Here is a 12920-nt window from a genome sequence, read left to right as displayed (position 1 = left end):
AGAGAGGGCTTTATGACACCAGTCACATGGTATGTTTAATTTTCTTGAAAGCTGTCATACCATTATGTATTGCACATTCATTTCTCTATGAATTATAAATATCTCCAAGGCAAAGGACTTAGAGGACTGACTTACTAAGAGAAGATACTCAGGTATTTGTTCAATGGACTCCAGTTCACACACCCAGAATACTCATGGTTTTCTTGAGACTACAGTTTTGTTTTGCTTTTGACATGGAGTCTCTCTCTTGTTGTCCAGGCTGGAATGAAGAGGTGCAGTCTCAGCTCATTGCAACCCCTGCCTCCCACGTTCAAGCGATTCTCCTGCCTCAGCTTCCGGAGTAGCTGGGATTACAGGCACCTGCCACGACACCTGGCTAATTTTTGTATTTTTTAGTAGAGATGGAGTTTCACCATGTTGGCCAGGCTGGTGTCAAACTCCTGATCTCAGGTGATCCACCTGCTTCAGCCTCCCAAAGTGCTGGGACTGAGACTACAGTTTTTAACCTGCGCCTCCTCTGCATGTACATCCACATGGAGAACCACATTGATGGGGGAACCCTACCACAGGGCAGGGACTAGCAGCTCATCCCAGGGAGCCACACCTGCTTCTAGCGCCTACTCCATGTCCTGCATAATTTCCCTTTGTTTTCACATTATTCCCATCATTCTCCCTCCATTTTTCTTCTACTCTTCCTTGTTTTACTCTTCTTTTGCATCTTCCTAGTTTATGATTTAAACTCACCCATAGTTCTTATCAGTACTATATAACTCCACTAATAGTAATCCCAAGATATAATTCAATTCTACACAATTCAACTTAAAACATAGTTAAATACTTACTTTCATAGGTATTGTACAAGGTTCTGGAGATATAAAAAGGAATAAGATGACCCAGGCTATTGCCTCAATAAGCTCATAGTCTCAATACAGAGACAGGCATGTAAAGAAACAAATTGCTATTTAAGTTGATAACAAACCAACAGAATAATGTAACAATACCCTAAAGAAAGAAATTACTAATGCTCTGGGGAAGCAGAGATTTGCACAAGAGAGTGACATCTGAGCTGGGATGTGAATGCTGAATAGGAGTTCAAGCAAACCCAATAGAAGGTGTTGGGTCTCAGAATGTGATACTGTGAAGTATGGCATTTTGACAAGCTGAATACTTTGAACTGAAGGAGACTGGAAGGGCGTAAAAAGATATTCTCTCTGACCTTCTTTTTCCTCCCTTTCTCCTTCCCCTATTTCTTCCTCAAGGTACATCATACACAATAGAACTGCTGTCCCCCAAAGCAAGCCATAAAATCTAGGAAAACTATCTGACTCTCTCTTCTCCTCCCTGAAGACCCTTACATGACAAGTGTCGTGCCCTATACCCAGAAGAAGAAATGCTACACAGAGAGGCCAAGAAAAATCTGAACACACAGGACTTGTTGGAATTCCCCTCAAGTTATTATCATTACATCATGCCTTTTTTGTCCAGTCATATTTCTATACAGCTGTCCATTCTTCATTGAACCTAAGCTTAAGAATATGCACTTCTCCCTGGATCTCTGGGTCTTCATTTCTGAGTGCTCCCATGTGATGTAAAATTTTGATTAAATAAATTTTTTCTTGATAACCTGTCTTTTGTTATGGAAGTTTCATCCATGACCCTTGTGATAGGTGAGGAAAAGTTATTACACTTTTACCCCTACAAAGGAAAAGAGCAATCCAGTCAGATGATGACATAGTCAAAGGCAGAAATGGATGGGTTTTACCACTCAATGTTGCTACAGGAAAATAAGATAATAGTGGCGATAGAAAGAGGTTGATTAATCTTGATGCATAATGCAAAAGAGCACATCTGTACTCTTTTGCCCACATTTCCAAAGTCTCCACAAAAAAATCCTCATTTCTACTTCTCCTTTTAAAAAAACTTTTAGGGACAAGCTCTCCCTCTACGCAGTGGTGCAGTCATAGCTCATTGTAACCTCAAACTCCTGGGCTCAAGGAGTCCTCTCACCGCAGCTTCCCAAAGTGCTGGGATTATAGGCACGAGCCACCATGCCAAGCCCACTTCTGCTTTTGGGCAAACAAAAACTACAGATAAAAACAATACACAAGTACTACTCTGGATAAGGTAAATTAAGTTACAGATTCATGCTCTTCATCTTCTATCTGTGAAATTGGCCATGTTTCTTTGCAGTATCTCCCAGTAGAGGTGCAATGTGCTTCCCTGCCCCTTGACTTTGGTCTGTGCCACGCAATCTGCTCTGACCTAACAACTGAACAGAAATGACACCATGACAGTTCTGAGCCACGCCATTAAGAGACATTGCATGTTTTTGTTCACCCTTCTTACACCTTTGCCTCCATCAGCATGAAAGAACTACTTCCAAATAGCTGCTGCCTTCTAACATGGGACAGAGCTAGGCTGAACCCCCAGCAAGGAGCCAAGCCCAGCCAGAGCTGTGGCACAAAGCAGAGGCACCCACTGAGCCCAGTCTAGACTTGCCAATTCGCAGCCTAACCACAGCTCCATGAGTAAAAGCTTGTTATTGTGTGCCACTTAGATGTTGTGATTGCTTGTTCTCTGGCAATAGTTGACTAGGACACCTGAATATTCACATATTCTCAGCCATCGCTCTCAAAAATGTGCTTTCTTCAAGTCACTGTCTGGAGCTGAGTGTAATCCTGAATTATCCATTGTACCAGATGCACTGAAAACAATAGTGACAAGCCAAACTCTTGAACAGTGGCATGCAGCAAGAAACCAGCAATGCTATATATAGTATTTTTCATGCTGAGTTAGATAATAATTCAGTGATCAAGAGTTCACCTTTGTAGTCACCAAAGCTTTTCATGAAAAAGTGTAAAACTCCAAAGAATTAGAGTCTCAGAGACATACTCTCTCATCATTTAGCCTGCAATTGTCAGAAAGCCCTTCCTGCCCAATGTCAAAGATGATAGTCCTTGGGAAATGTGGTGATATAAACATTGCTTGTCCTATCATGATGTAAAATAAAGTAAGATAAAAGGTTAGTTCTTAAATGAGCTCCTTAAATGAAGTCATAACTTCATTAGAAATATACAAAAGTATAACAGCATACAATTAAAAAGCCTTCCTGGAAGCACACCTAAGTAAAGGCAAATACATCACATTTCCATGTCCTAGTAAAACCTGGCACTCACTCCCAAAATAAACAACAACAAACATTGGCAGCTCAGCTTCTGAATTGTTCTGTTTCCACTGGGTACCCACCACCTACTATGGATTGGGACAAAACAGAAGTAGAGATCAGAGCAGGGAGTCTGTTCCTCAGTCTGCTGAGGATGATGGAGGTAGGAAGAGGAATCAAGCAAGAACTGAGTTACCATCTTTGCCCTACTCGTCTAGCCCTGTAGGAGGCTCCTGCTCAGAAGCTAAGGTGTACAGTCTGGGTTCTTCCTTTTACCCGTGCAAAAAGACAAAAGAATGTCATCGGCTGGGTGTCCATGGCCATGTACTGATTCTATGAACTTTCATCTCACATGGTTTTTTAGTAATGAGGAATATGACCCTTGCCCCAAAGCATGAATGTCACTTGGTAGAAGTAAATGTATGTCAGCACACAGGAAAATGCCACAACAGGAACAGGAAAATCCCTGAACTGCTTAGACCAAGATGACCTATCACTCAGTCTTGGAGTCTCTACCTTTCTATTGAAACAGAATCCATTTTATAAAATGCTATCTAATTTTGGTGGACAATATTATAACAGTAGTTTAGTGTCACTCTGAGTACGACCTGTACTCAGTTACACTACACTATGATTTAAAATAAATCCATTAAACATCATTGCTTTAGTAAGAGTCTAGTCTTTGGCTAGGGATAGCTAATATGTTGCTTAAATACAAGCCTGCAAGTCTCTCCTCTCAGAAACATCTCCTACTTAATTCACAATAGATGCCCGAAATAGTGAAGGGAAATTCTATGAAAATAGTAAAGTTCTTCCCTAATGTGTTCAGTCAATTTTAATCACCAGTTATCTTGCATATTTTTCAACTGTTCCTTTCCAAAGACTAAGAATTTCTTATACTTTACATATTTTAGCATTGTTGCCTGTCACACACATAGGCATATTGTTGTTTAAAAGCTGCAATGTTTAAATTGAAATAAAACTTATGATTGCAATGGTAAATATTCCTAGATTAATAGAGTTGCAGCAGACGACAGACTCTTAAAATTGACTGAAGTCTGTGATATTAGAAAGACAGAAAATTTATCTAGTTTTAGCAAATGTCAAATCAGTGGCTATTGCTTTAAAGATTAATAAAAGATATAATGGTTTCTAGATAGCCTCTAAATAGAGATTACTATGAATGGAGAAGTGATTTACCAACAGTCACCACAATGAGATTTCTTTAAAGGTTACAATCATCAGTTATTTAGCTGAAACACTGCTGAGAATGCCTGGTCATTTCTTGAATAATGCATAATGTTCATTGTAGATTTGATCTGTATTATAACAATACAGATATTTCTAAAATAATGGAAAAAACTATCTGTTACCTTCCAATTGCTTAACATATCATTTCCACGAAGTAATTGACTTGGGACATATTACATACTGTCACCTGAGTGTTCTTTCTGCAAGCATAACTTGTAATAATCTATATACAATGGGAATCACAAAACAAACTCATCAACCTTTATGGACTGTTAAGAAAACATGTGATGAATACTGCACAGGGCACAGTAAAGGACCTTTCTGAAGCCATAAATTAAAATGATTAAATTTCTATACAGTTGTGTGGGACAAATTTAAATTTAAGCTTTGAAATTTAATTATTAACATGATCAACTCATCACATTAAAAAATGTTGCCACCACAATGTAAGTACATTTCATACGAATTGCCAAATGCCTTCAGGTTTATTCAAGAGATTGCTTGGAGAAGCATGAAGTATAGTGTCTATCGTTTTATTGTTGGATTATGAACTGCACTTCACATGATGCTGCAGGCTATTTATATAAGCTTGTTTATCCATATGAACATCTTCAAGGGCACAACATAGAAGACCTTAATAAATTAAAATGAATTTCTTTTGATGTTATTGTTTTATGAATGTTTGATCAGAATGAATAGCAGTTTTGCATTAAAGAACTAGAGTAAAGCAATAAAATGTACATATATTTTACAGTAGAACCAGTTTATAGAAAGTGCTCCTTATATTTCTAGCTACTTTTGAGAGCCAGGGTAGACAGTAGGGAGTCACTATGTTTACATCTTCATTTCTAACCTATCACCAGTTTACTAATAGTGAAAGCGAATATGTACCAACTTAGATGCTCTGCCACCATCTGGATGGAATTTTAAATATATTAAAGTCCGTTATCTCCTTCCAGGTTTCTAAACATGCATCTTCACCACCCTGTTTTTTCTCAGTGACACTACCATGCCATTCCAGAAACTGCAACAACGTAGGGGCAGCAGCCACATTTTGTCTTCTTTTTATACATCTTAATCATACTAAGAAGTTAAAGAGTGGAATTGAAGGCCACAAAATAAAAATGAAGTATTAGTAACAGTCTGAAGCTGAGAAAATTCTCACCTAAAACGTCTGATGATGGTGATAGAAAACAAATATTATCTGTAGTAATGACAAGAAGTGATAGAACACTAGACAGAAGGCAAGAAAAGTGGATTCTTGCCTTAGATATGCTAACACTGAATTGCAAAGTCGTTTCCACTTAACACTTGCCTCATCTAACTATCCCTCATAAAATGAGGGAATAATGACATGTGATCTATATATTTGCATACCTAAAAGGCCATGATTCTGGAAGTAAGCTGGACTACTACATCATAGACAAATGGACAAATAACAGAACCATCACATTTTTCTACTTTGGTAGCCATGACTGCCAAGAAAGCCTATTGACTACAAACCCCTTTAACAATGAAAATAAACAAATATTTTTTGCTGAGTTATGTTAAATAAATACAGGTCCATCATTTCATTTGAATAATATATTTTTTGAACTTATATATTTGAATAATTATTACATATTTTTCACATGGTATGGTTCCTAACCTGTTACCCTCATCCTTTCATCTTGTATGACTTGGAATAAAGATAGTCTATGCCTCAAACTAGAGTGGAAAAAATGTATCTAATGTATATTTACCACAATTATATTTACATCTTTAGCTTGGGAAAATTTGGTACTAATATCTTTAATATGGTTTGGCTCTATGTCCCCATCCAAATCCAAATCTTGTCTCTAATTGCATTAATAATCCCACGTGTCAGGAGAGGGACCTTCTGGGAGGTGACTGGATCATGGGGGCCGTTTCCCATATGCTCTCTCGTGATAGTGAGTTCTCACGAGATCTGATGGTTTAAAAGTGGCAATTCCCCTTTTGCTGTCTCTTTCTTTCTCTCTCCTGCTGCCATGTAAGACGTTCTTTGCCTCCCCCTCGCCTTCTACCATGATTGTAAGTTTCCTGAGGCCTCCCCAGCCATGCGGAACTGTGAGTCAATTAAACCTTTTTTGTTTATCCATTCTCGGGTAGTTTTTTATAGCATAATACAATCTAGAACATGAATTGGTGTGTTATTGAATTGATATCTACATGCTCAAGGGCAGAAGGGATGTAAAAGGACAACTCGAATGTGCCTTGCTTTATTTTTCCTGGGCTACCTTTGACTGACATCCTGTCCTTGAGAGGTACCTCTGTTGTGTGTTCTCCTCAATCTTTAAGTGTCATTCTTACACTCTAGAGCAGTGGTCTGCAAACTATAGCCTATGGGACAAATGTTGTGGCTGCTGCCTATTTTGTAAATATAGTTTTATTGGAACACAGCCACGCTGTTTTGTTTATATATTGTCTATGACTAATTTTGTGCTACAACAGGAGAGTTGAGTAGCCCATTAAGCCTAAAATATTTACTACATGGCCCTTTACAGAAAATGTTTGCCAACTGTTGCTCTAGAAGAAAATAACCTGTTACAATTTAAATTATCATTTTCCACCTCTAATGTGCATAACACAATCCCCAAGTAACAAATTTACACTCTCACAGTCACATATATGATCACAGCTCTTACCACAAAATTGTAAATAATAACTGCTTTTGACCCTTCATTTCAATCTGAATCCTACAAAAGATTACAGCTCCCCACTAGTACCCTTTCCTATCATAGCCAAGAGTACAGGGACTTTTCCAAAGGTAGTTGGCAAGATGTAACCAAAGAAGCTAATTCTTCCCTAGAGGAAGTTGCCTGCACCTCCTCCAAATGCCCGGTTTTATTTCATGCTATAAAGTGTCTAGATACACAATTTGAACATAAGAACCTAGCAGATTATTTAGGCCATACACCTTGAATAGAATACCCTTAAAGACAGAAAACCAATGGCCAACACCACACATACATAAATAAATATATCCATGCATATTTAAATGCCAAAAATGCCATAAATTATTGGGAATTTCAGGAACACACAAGAAAATACCTGTCTTAGGCATCAGAGTGAAAAAGACCTAACATTTAAAGATACTAAGTTGTAAGAGTAACTGCATCAAGGATTTGAATAAAAAATATATGTTTATATTTACAACTTTTAGGTAATATGTATATAGAGAAAATTGAAACACTAATACATAGATTGATTTTTGTTGGTCAATAAAATCATTAACTTAAAATGCCTGCTAAAGATGGAAGAGCTATGCTCCCTGCCTTTCTTTGGTTACTTAAGGCAGAAAATGTCAGCTCTATGCTTTAACAAATGTGTCCATACCCCACTCATGAAGAAGAATTTGTATGTAATTGTAAAACATACATTAAACCCAAGAAGCATTTTAATGTGTCATTTCATTTTCATTTCTCTGAAATCTTATATAAAGTGACAGAATTTTAGGCTGATAGACTTTTTGAAAATAAAATAGAAAAATAAGAGGTTTATTTCACCTTCACATGGTGTCTTTCTCATGCAGAGTTCAGATTTCCACATTTGTATCCCTTTAAAGGATTTGATATGCAGGAAAAGAAGAAAGGATGATGGTAAACATTTTGTCTTACAGACCCCTACAGACCATCATATTCAGACTGAACAGTGACCTAAAACTTACCTTTTACTGATGTGTTAGGTGGAGGGCCTTCCATTCGCAAGTTCCACGGAGGGTCCCCCTGGTTAGCAAAGTCCCTCATTTTCAGATAGCTAATTGTAAGTCGAATGATGGATGCCTTGTCGAGCTGGCTGGTAATGGCTGCAGGAAGAGGCAACAACTTGGCCAATTCATAGAACTCAAAGTTTTCTTTTCCCCGGCGGGAGCGAGCAGCATCTCGGGATTTCTCCTTTCTCAATGCTTGTAAACTGAAATCAAAGGAGTGAGAATGTGTGGTTTAGAATATGTGACTTTGTCATCATTCAAATACTGCTTTCTTTGTATTTCCTTTTTTCCCACCAAAATTCTACCAAAAACTATTTCAAAACTAGAGAGTGACAGTAAAATGAGTTCCAGAAAATGTCCACTAAAGCCATAAACTCTAACTCTGGCCTTACATTTCACAAACTCAAGTCCAATGAGTAAAAATTGTGTTTTACTTGTTAAGGTTTTTTTCCTTCAATTGTCCATGCATTGAGATGTATTTATTGTTTCTAAGACCTAACAGAAGGTTTACAGGGGTGGCTTGATATTATCAACTATAATCAATTTATAAGTTGGGCTTACATTCGTGTATCTATTTCAAACTAATACTTCTGTTCATTTAACTTTCATCAGTACGGGATCTTCATCAAAAGGAACTATTTTGAAAAATTCATTTCAATTATAATCTTGGGGAGCAGAAGGTAAACACGAATACAATTCACCTTGACAGAATCAACAAATATGTTTCCAGCCCTCAATAAAGATCACAGCACGTTCAGTTAGATGAAGAAAACATCATATTTAAAATGAAGATTTCAATGTAATTTTATAAATGTGCTGATAACTGCTTGATAAGAGCATACTTCTTTATTAATGGACATACATTAGTAGATTGATTTTCTAAGATACTAGAGAATAAAATATATTGCCCAAAGAAGTCAAACTTTAGGATAATATAAATTTAATATTGAAAGATAAAGCTCTGTATGGGTTATTAAAATTTATAAACATTATAGACATATTACTACCCAGAAGAGGCAACAGGTGGGATCCAGCATTTTCCTTCAACTATTCATGTGCATTTCTGTTTGAAGTTTGCTCACATTGCTGAGGGCAGAATCTGGCACAACTGAAGTTGTGTGTGAGCATCTGACAGGAGAATTCCACCTGCTCTGAATTGCTCTGTATTGTGTCTGATGAGAAATAAATTTAAAAATCAGACCACAATAAGTAGCTAGATAATATTTTCAGTATCAAGGTACTATTAAAATCATTTTTATGTATGCATTTTATTGAATTCTGAAAGCACTGTAAATATTTGAGTCTAGCATTCTTTTTTTTCATTATGAAATAATAAGAAAGAGAGAAACAAGGAAGGAAGGAAGACCAAAGGAAGAGATCAAAATTGGTTCAGCAGCAAGGCTCCGTTCTCTTTTAATATACTATGGTGAATAATATTCCCTATTACATTATAGGATTCCTGACACTGTTTTCTGGTGTAAACACTGTATTCACTGCAGAAATCACACCTGAAATATCTTACTGAATATCTATGTAATCTAAGTAATGCCATAATGCTCTGGTCAGATACTTGCTAGGCTAATACCCAACCAGTTTTATGTTTGCTCTATTAATAGTCTACATTAGCTAACAAATGTCTTTCTCAGAATTAGACAAGTTAATGCTATCATTTTCAGAGTAACGGCAGTCTCAGGTGACAAAATCTTTGTCCCTTGATACATCTCAAGTGATAAAGTCAGGCAGAAACATTACTAATTTACAAGGAAAAGACATGTTTTGTCACTTATTTCCCAATATCTGGGCCAGCCTCCATTCAATTCTACAAGTGCTCAATTTTAGCTGGTTGAAAGCTACATAAGTGAGAGATGTCTTAGAATCTGACAAAGTGTAAGTATAACTAGGATCCAGGTTAACACCTTAGGATACAAGAATAGTTCGAATTCCTCCCTTTACAGAATAAAAGTAACTTATCTAACAACATTTAAGTTAGCTGTGCCAAAAGAAATTATGTCTCTGGACATATTTTCCCTAACACTTTTACATAGGGGAAGGAGCAGCGGTTCAAGTTCAGTGCTTTATTCTTTTTGTGTTCTTGCAATTAAATACTACTCCAGAAGGTGGGCTAAACTTACAATTTTTTTTTTGGTCCAGTAAGTGACTATGATGGGGCTCTAGAGCAGGGGTTATGAACTCAAGGGCTTTCAGGGTTCAGGCAGGGAATGTCAGTGAGTGAAGAGGCCTGATGGGGACTGGGAGGAACTGAAGGACAACTCTGGCCAAGAGGTAGCACAGTTTGAGCCAATGCCACTTTAGGGAAAGTCATGCCTGGTGTCACCACTTCTAGAGGACAACATCTGGACTTTTATATGCCATTTCCCAATTTTGGTATTTTAACAAATTAAAGCTTTAAAAAGTCATGCAAGCCAAATAAAACATGTCATAGTCAAACATGGATCAGGGACTCGTTTTACAATTGGGTAACAGTTTGGACAGACAATTATAAAAGTAGTTTCGCATGATGTTATAGGTAATTTTCCTTTATTCATGTCACTCAGAATGATCACGAATGTATTTATTTGTTACCTATGTAATATACCGTAATATTTATATCAGGAATTTATTCAACTGAAGCAAAGTAGAAGATTAAGCAATTATTCTGAAATTGATATTAATGTATAGGCTTATCAATAATCTAAGGAAAAAATTCATCTTCATATGGGAGACAAAGCCCAAGATCACAGGGATCAACTCAATAGGCTATAAAGGATAGATACTAGGGAGATGGCTTTTCTCTATCCATTCAGGGAAGGGGAGTAAGCAGACACTAATGCCTTTGGATGCCTTGCCTAACATGTGTTCTGATGTTTTACTACTTTTCTAAAATAGCACTGGTCAGAATTTACTTTATGTTTTTTTTTATCCTACCTCCTCGTTTTCTTTTCTCTACCTTGTCTTTCTCTTTTTTTAACTCTAACACACATGGTGTCCCCCTGTTAGAGTAATCTTCTTGGCAGTAATCTTAATAACAAAGGATTTCCATGACTCTCACATCACATCATTATGCATGGACCATAGTTTAGAAGACTTTCAGAATGATATCACTGTGTCTGTAATAAGTAGTAATTGGTTTTGTGGGCAAATGCAATAAAGTACAGTCAAAGGATTATAAAGGTTGTTGAGATGCTGGTGTAACAGATGAAAACAAAGACCTTAAGACAATGACACTCTAGATTGTGCATTAATCTTTCACTTGCTTATGTAAAGTAGGGCCCAGTTATAAGCAATCCTCACATTGAATTCAGAACTATATTAAAACCCAAAATAAACTTTGTATTTGTACGTTTTGTTCTAAACGAAAGTATTGTGGTTGTATGTCTAGAGTACTAAAGATAGAATAGATTAGTTGTACATGAGTAAAATGTTATAGTGCAGATCTCTGCCATCTAAAATACTATTAAACTTCAGACCCAAATATTTACTCCCTGGGCCTAAACTTCCCATTGCTCTAATGTTCTTGCACTTAGATTTGAATAGCAGAAAAGAGATTCTTCATGAATCCTCAGCAAATGAAAATTTCAACTCTTTTTGATGACTACATTATCATCCTTACAAATCATTATTACCACCAACAAAAACAACGTCAATAATTTCAAAACACACACACACATATATGTATGTATGTATCTGGATATTATATGCATTACTGTGTGTGTGCATATAAATATATAGATAGATAGATAGGAGAAATAGTAAATTTTCAGATTCTCAAATGTAGTCCATCACACCAACCTAAAGGCTAATAATCTAATGTCTATCATTTTGGGATTTTTTGAGATGGAGTCCCACTCTGTTACCCAGGTTGGAGTGCAATGGTTCGATCTTGGCTCACTGCAACCTCCACCTCCCAGGTTCAAGTGATTCTCCTGCCTCAGTCTCCCAACTAGCTGGGACTACAGGCATGCACCACCGTGCTCAGCTAATTTTTCATGTTGGCCAGGCTGGTCTCCAACTCCTGACCTCAAGTGATCCGCCCACCTTGGCCTCCCAAATTGCTAGAATTACAGATGTGAGCCACCTCGCCCAGCCTAATGTCTGTAATTTCTTCTTATAAGAGAATGGATTGTGAAGCTAGCCAGCCTGGGTATAAATCCTGGTTTTGTTATTTACTAATTATGTACATTTGAGGTGACTTCTATTGCCTCACTTTTTCTCATCTGTGAAATGGGATAATACTCTACTTTATAAGGTTGTCGTTAGAATTAAGTTAAATGAGTCTTTTTTAAATAAGATCTTTACAATGGTGCCTGACACATAGTAATGCTGTATAAGACACGTTAAATGAAAACCTAAGCTCACTTCACATTGATTGTTCTTTCCTTCTAATGCCTGCAATGCTCATTAATAATGTGCACTCTCTTCTCACTAATACAATTCCTATTCCTTGGCTCTGACATAACACATTTTTCCTTTTATTATAGTCCTCATTTTGCCTATGGTCTATTCATTGTATACCATAAGTGTACTTAATGAGTTGTTCAAATAAAAATATATTTAATTAGTGGATGCTTAAAGATTTATAAATTTTTTTGTGCAGGATCATAAGGAGCCTTTTTTTTTTTAGTACAATAACAGATAAAAGGTGACATTCAATTGCAGGACAAGCAATTTTGTTTATATTATAAAATGAGTACCTAAACAGCTGTTACAAGAACAGATTACTCAGGAAGATTGTGAAAATGCTATTGAAGGTTTTTAAATGGCAATGATAATTATTAA

At 36.8% G+C, this 12920-nt stretch overlaps 1 protein-coding gene across 13 annotated transcripts in view; it reads right to left on the bottom strand.

Moving 5' to 3' along the window:
- NPAS3 (neuronal PAS domain protein 3) overlaps nt 1-12920 on the bottom strand; it is an 867158-nt gene that overhangs the window by 578998 nt on the left and 275240 nt on the right. For 7 of the 13 annotated variants that reach the window (XM_034937409.2, XM_055097465.1, XM_034937410.2 and 4 more), the window contains one exon: nt 8103-8347. In XM_034937409.2, the coding sequence (XP_034793300.2) occupies nt 8103-8347 (245 nt within the window). Of the gene's footprint in view, nt 1-7941; nt 7993-8102; nt 8348-12920 lie in introns of all 13 variants that reach the window. The other 6 variants (XM_034937407.2, XM_034937408.2, XM_055097464.1 and 3 more) reach the window with 1 other exon arrangement.

This window comes from Pan paniscus, chromosome 15 (genome assembly GCF_029289425.2).
Source record: "Pan paniscus chromosome 15, NHGRI_mPanPan1-v2.0_pri, whole genome shotgun sequence".
Lineage (NCBI taxonomy): Eukaryota > Metazoa > Chordata > Mammalia > Primates > Hominidae > Pan > Pan paniscus.
This window is presented reverse-complemented; position numbering and strand designations above follow the sequence as displayed.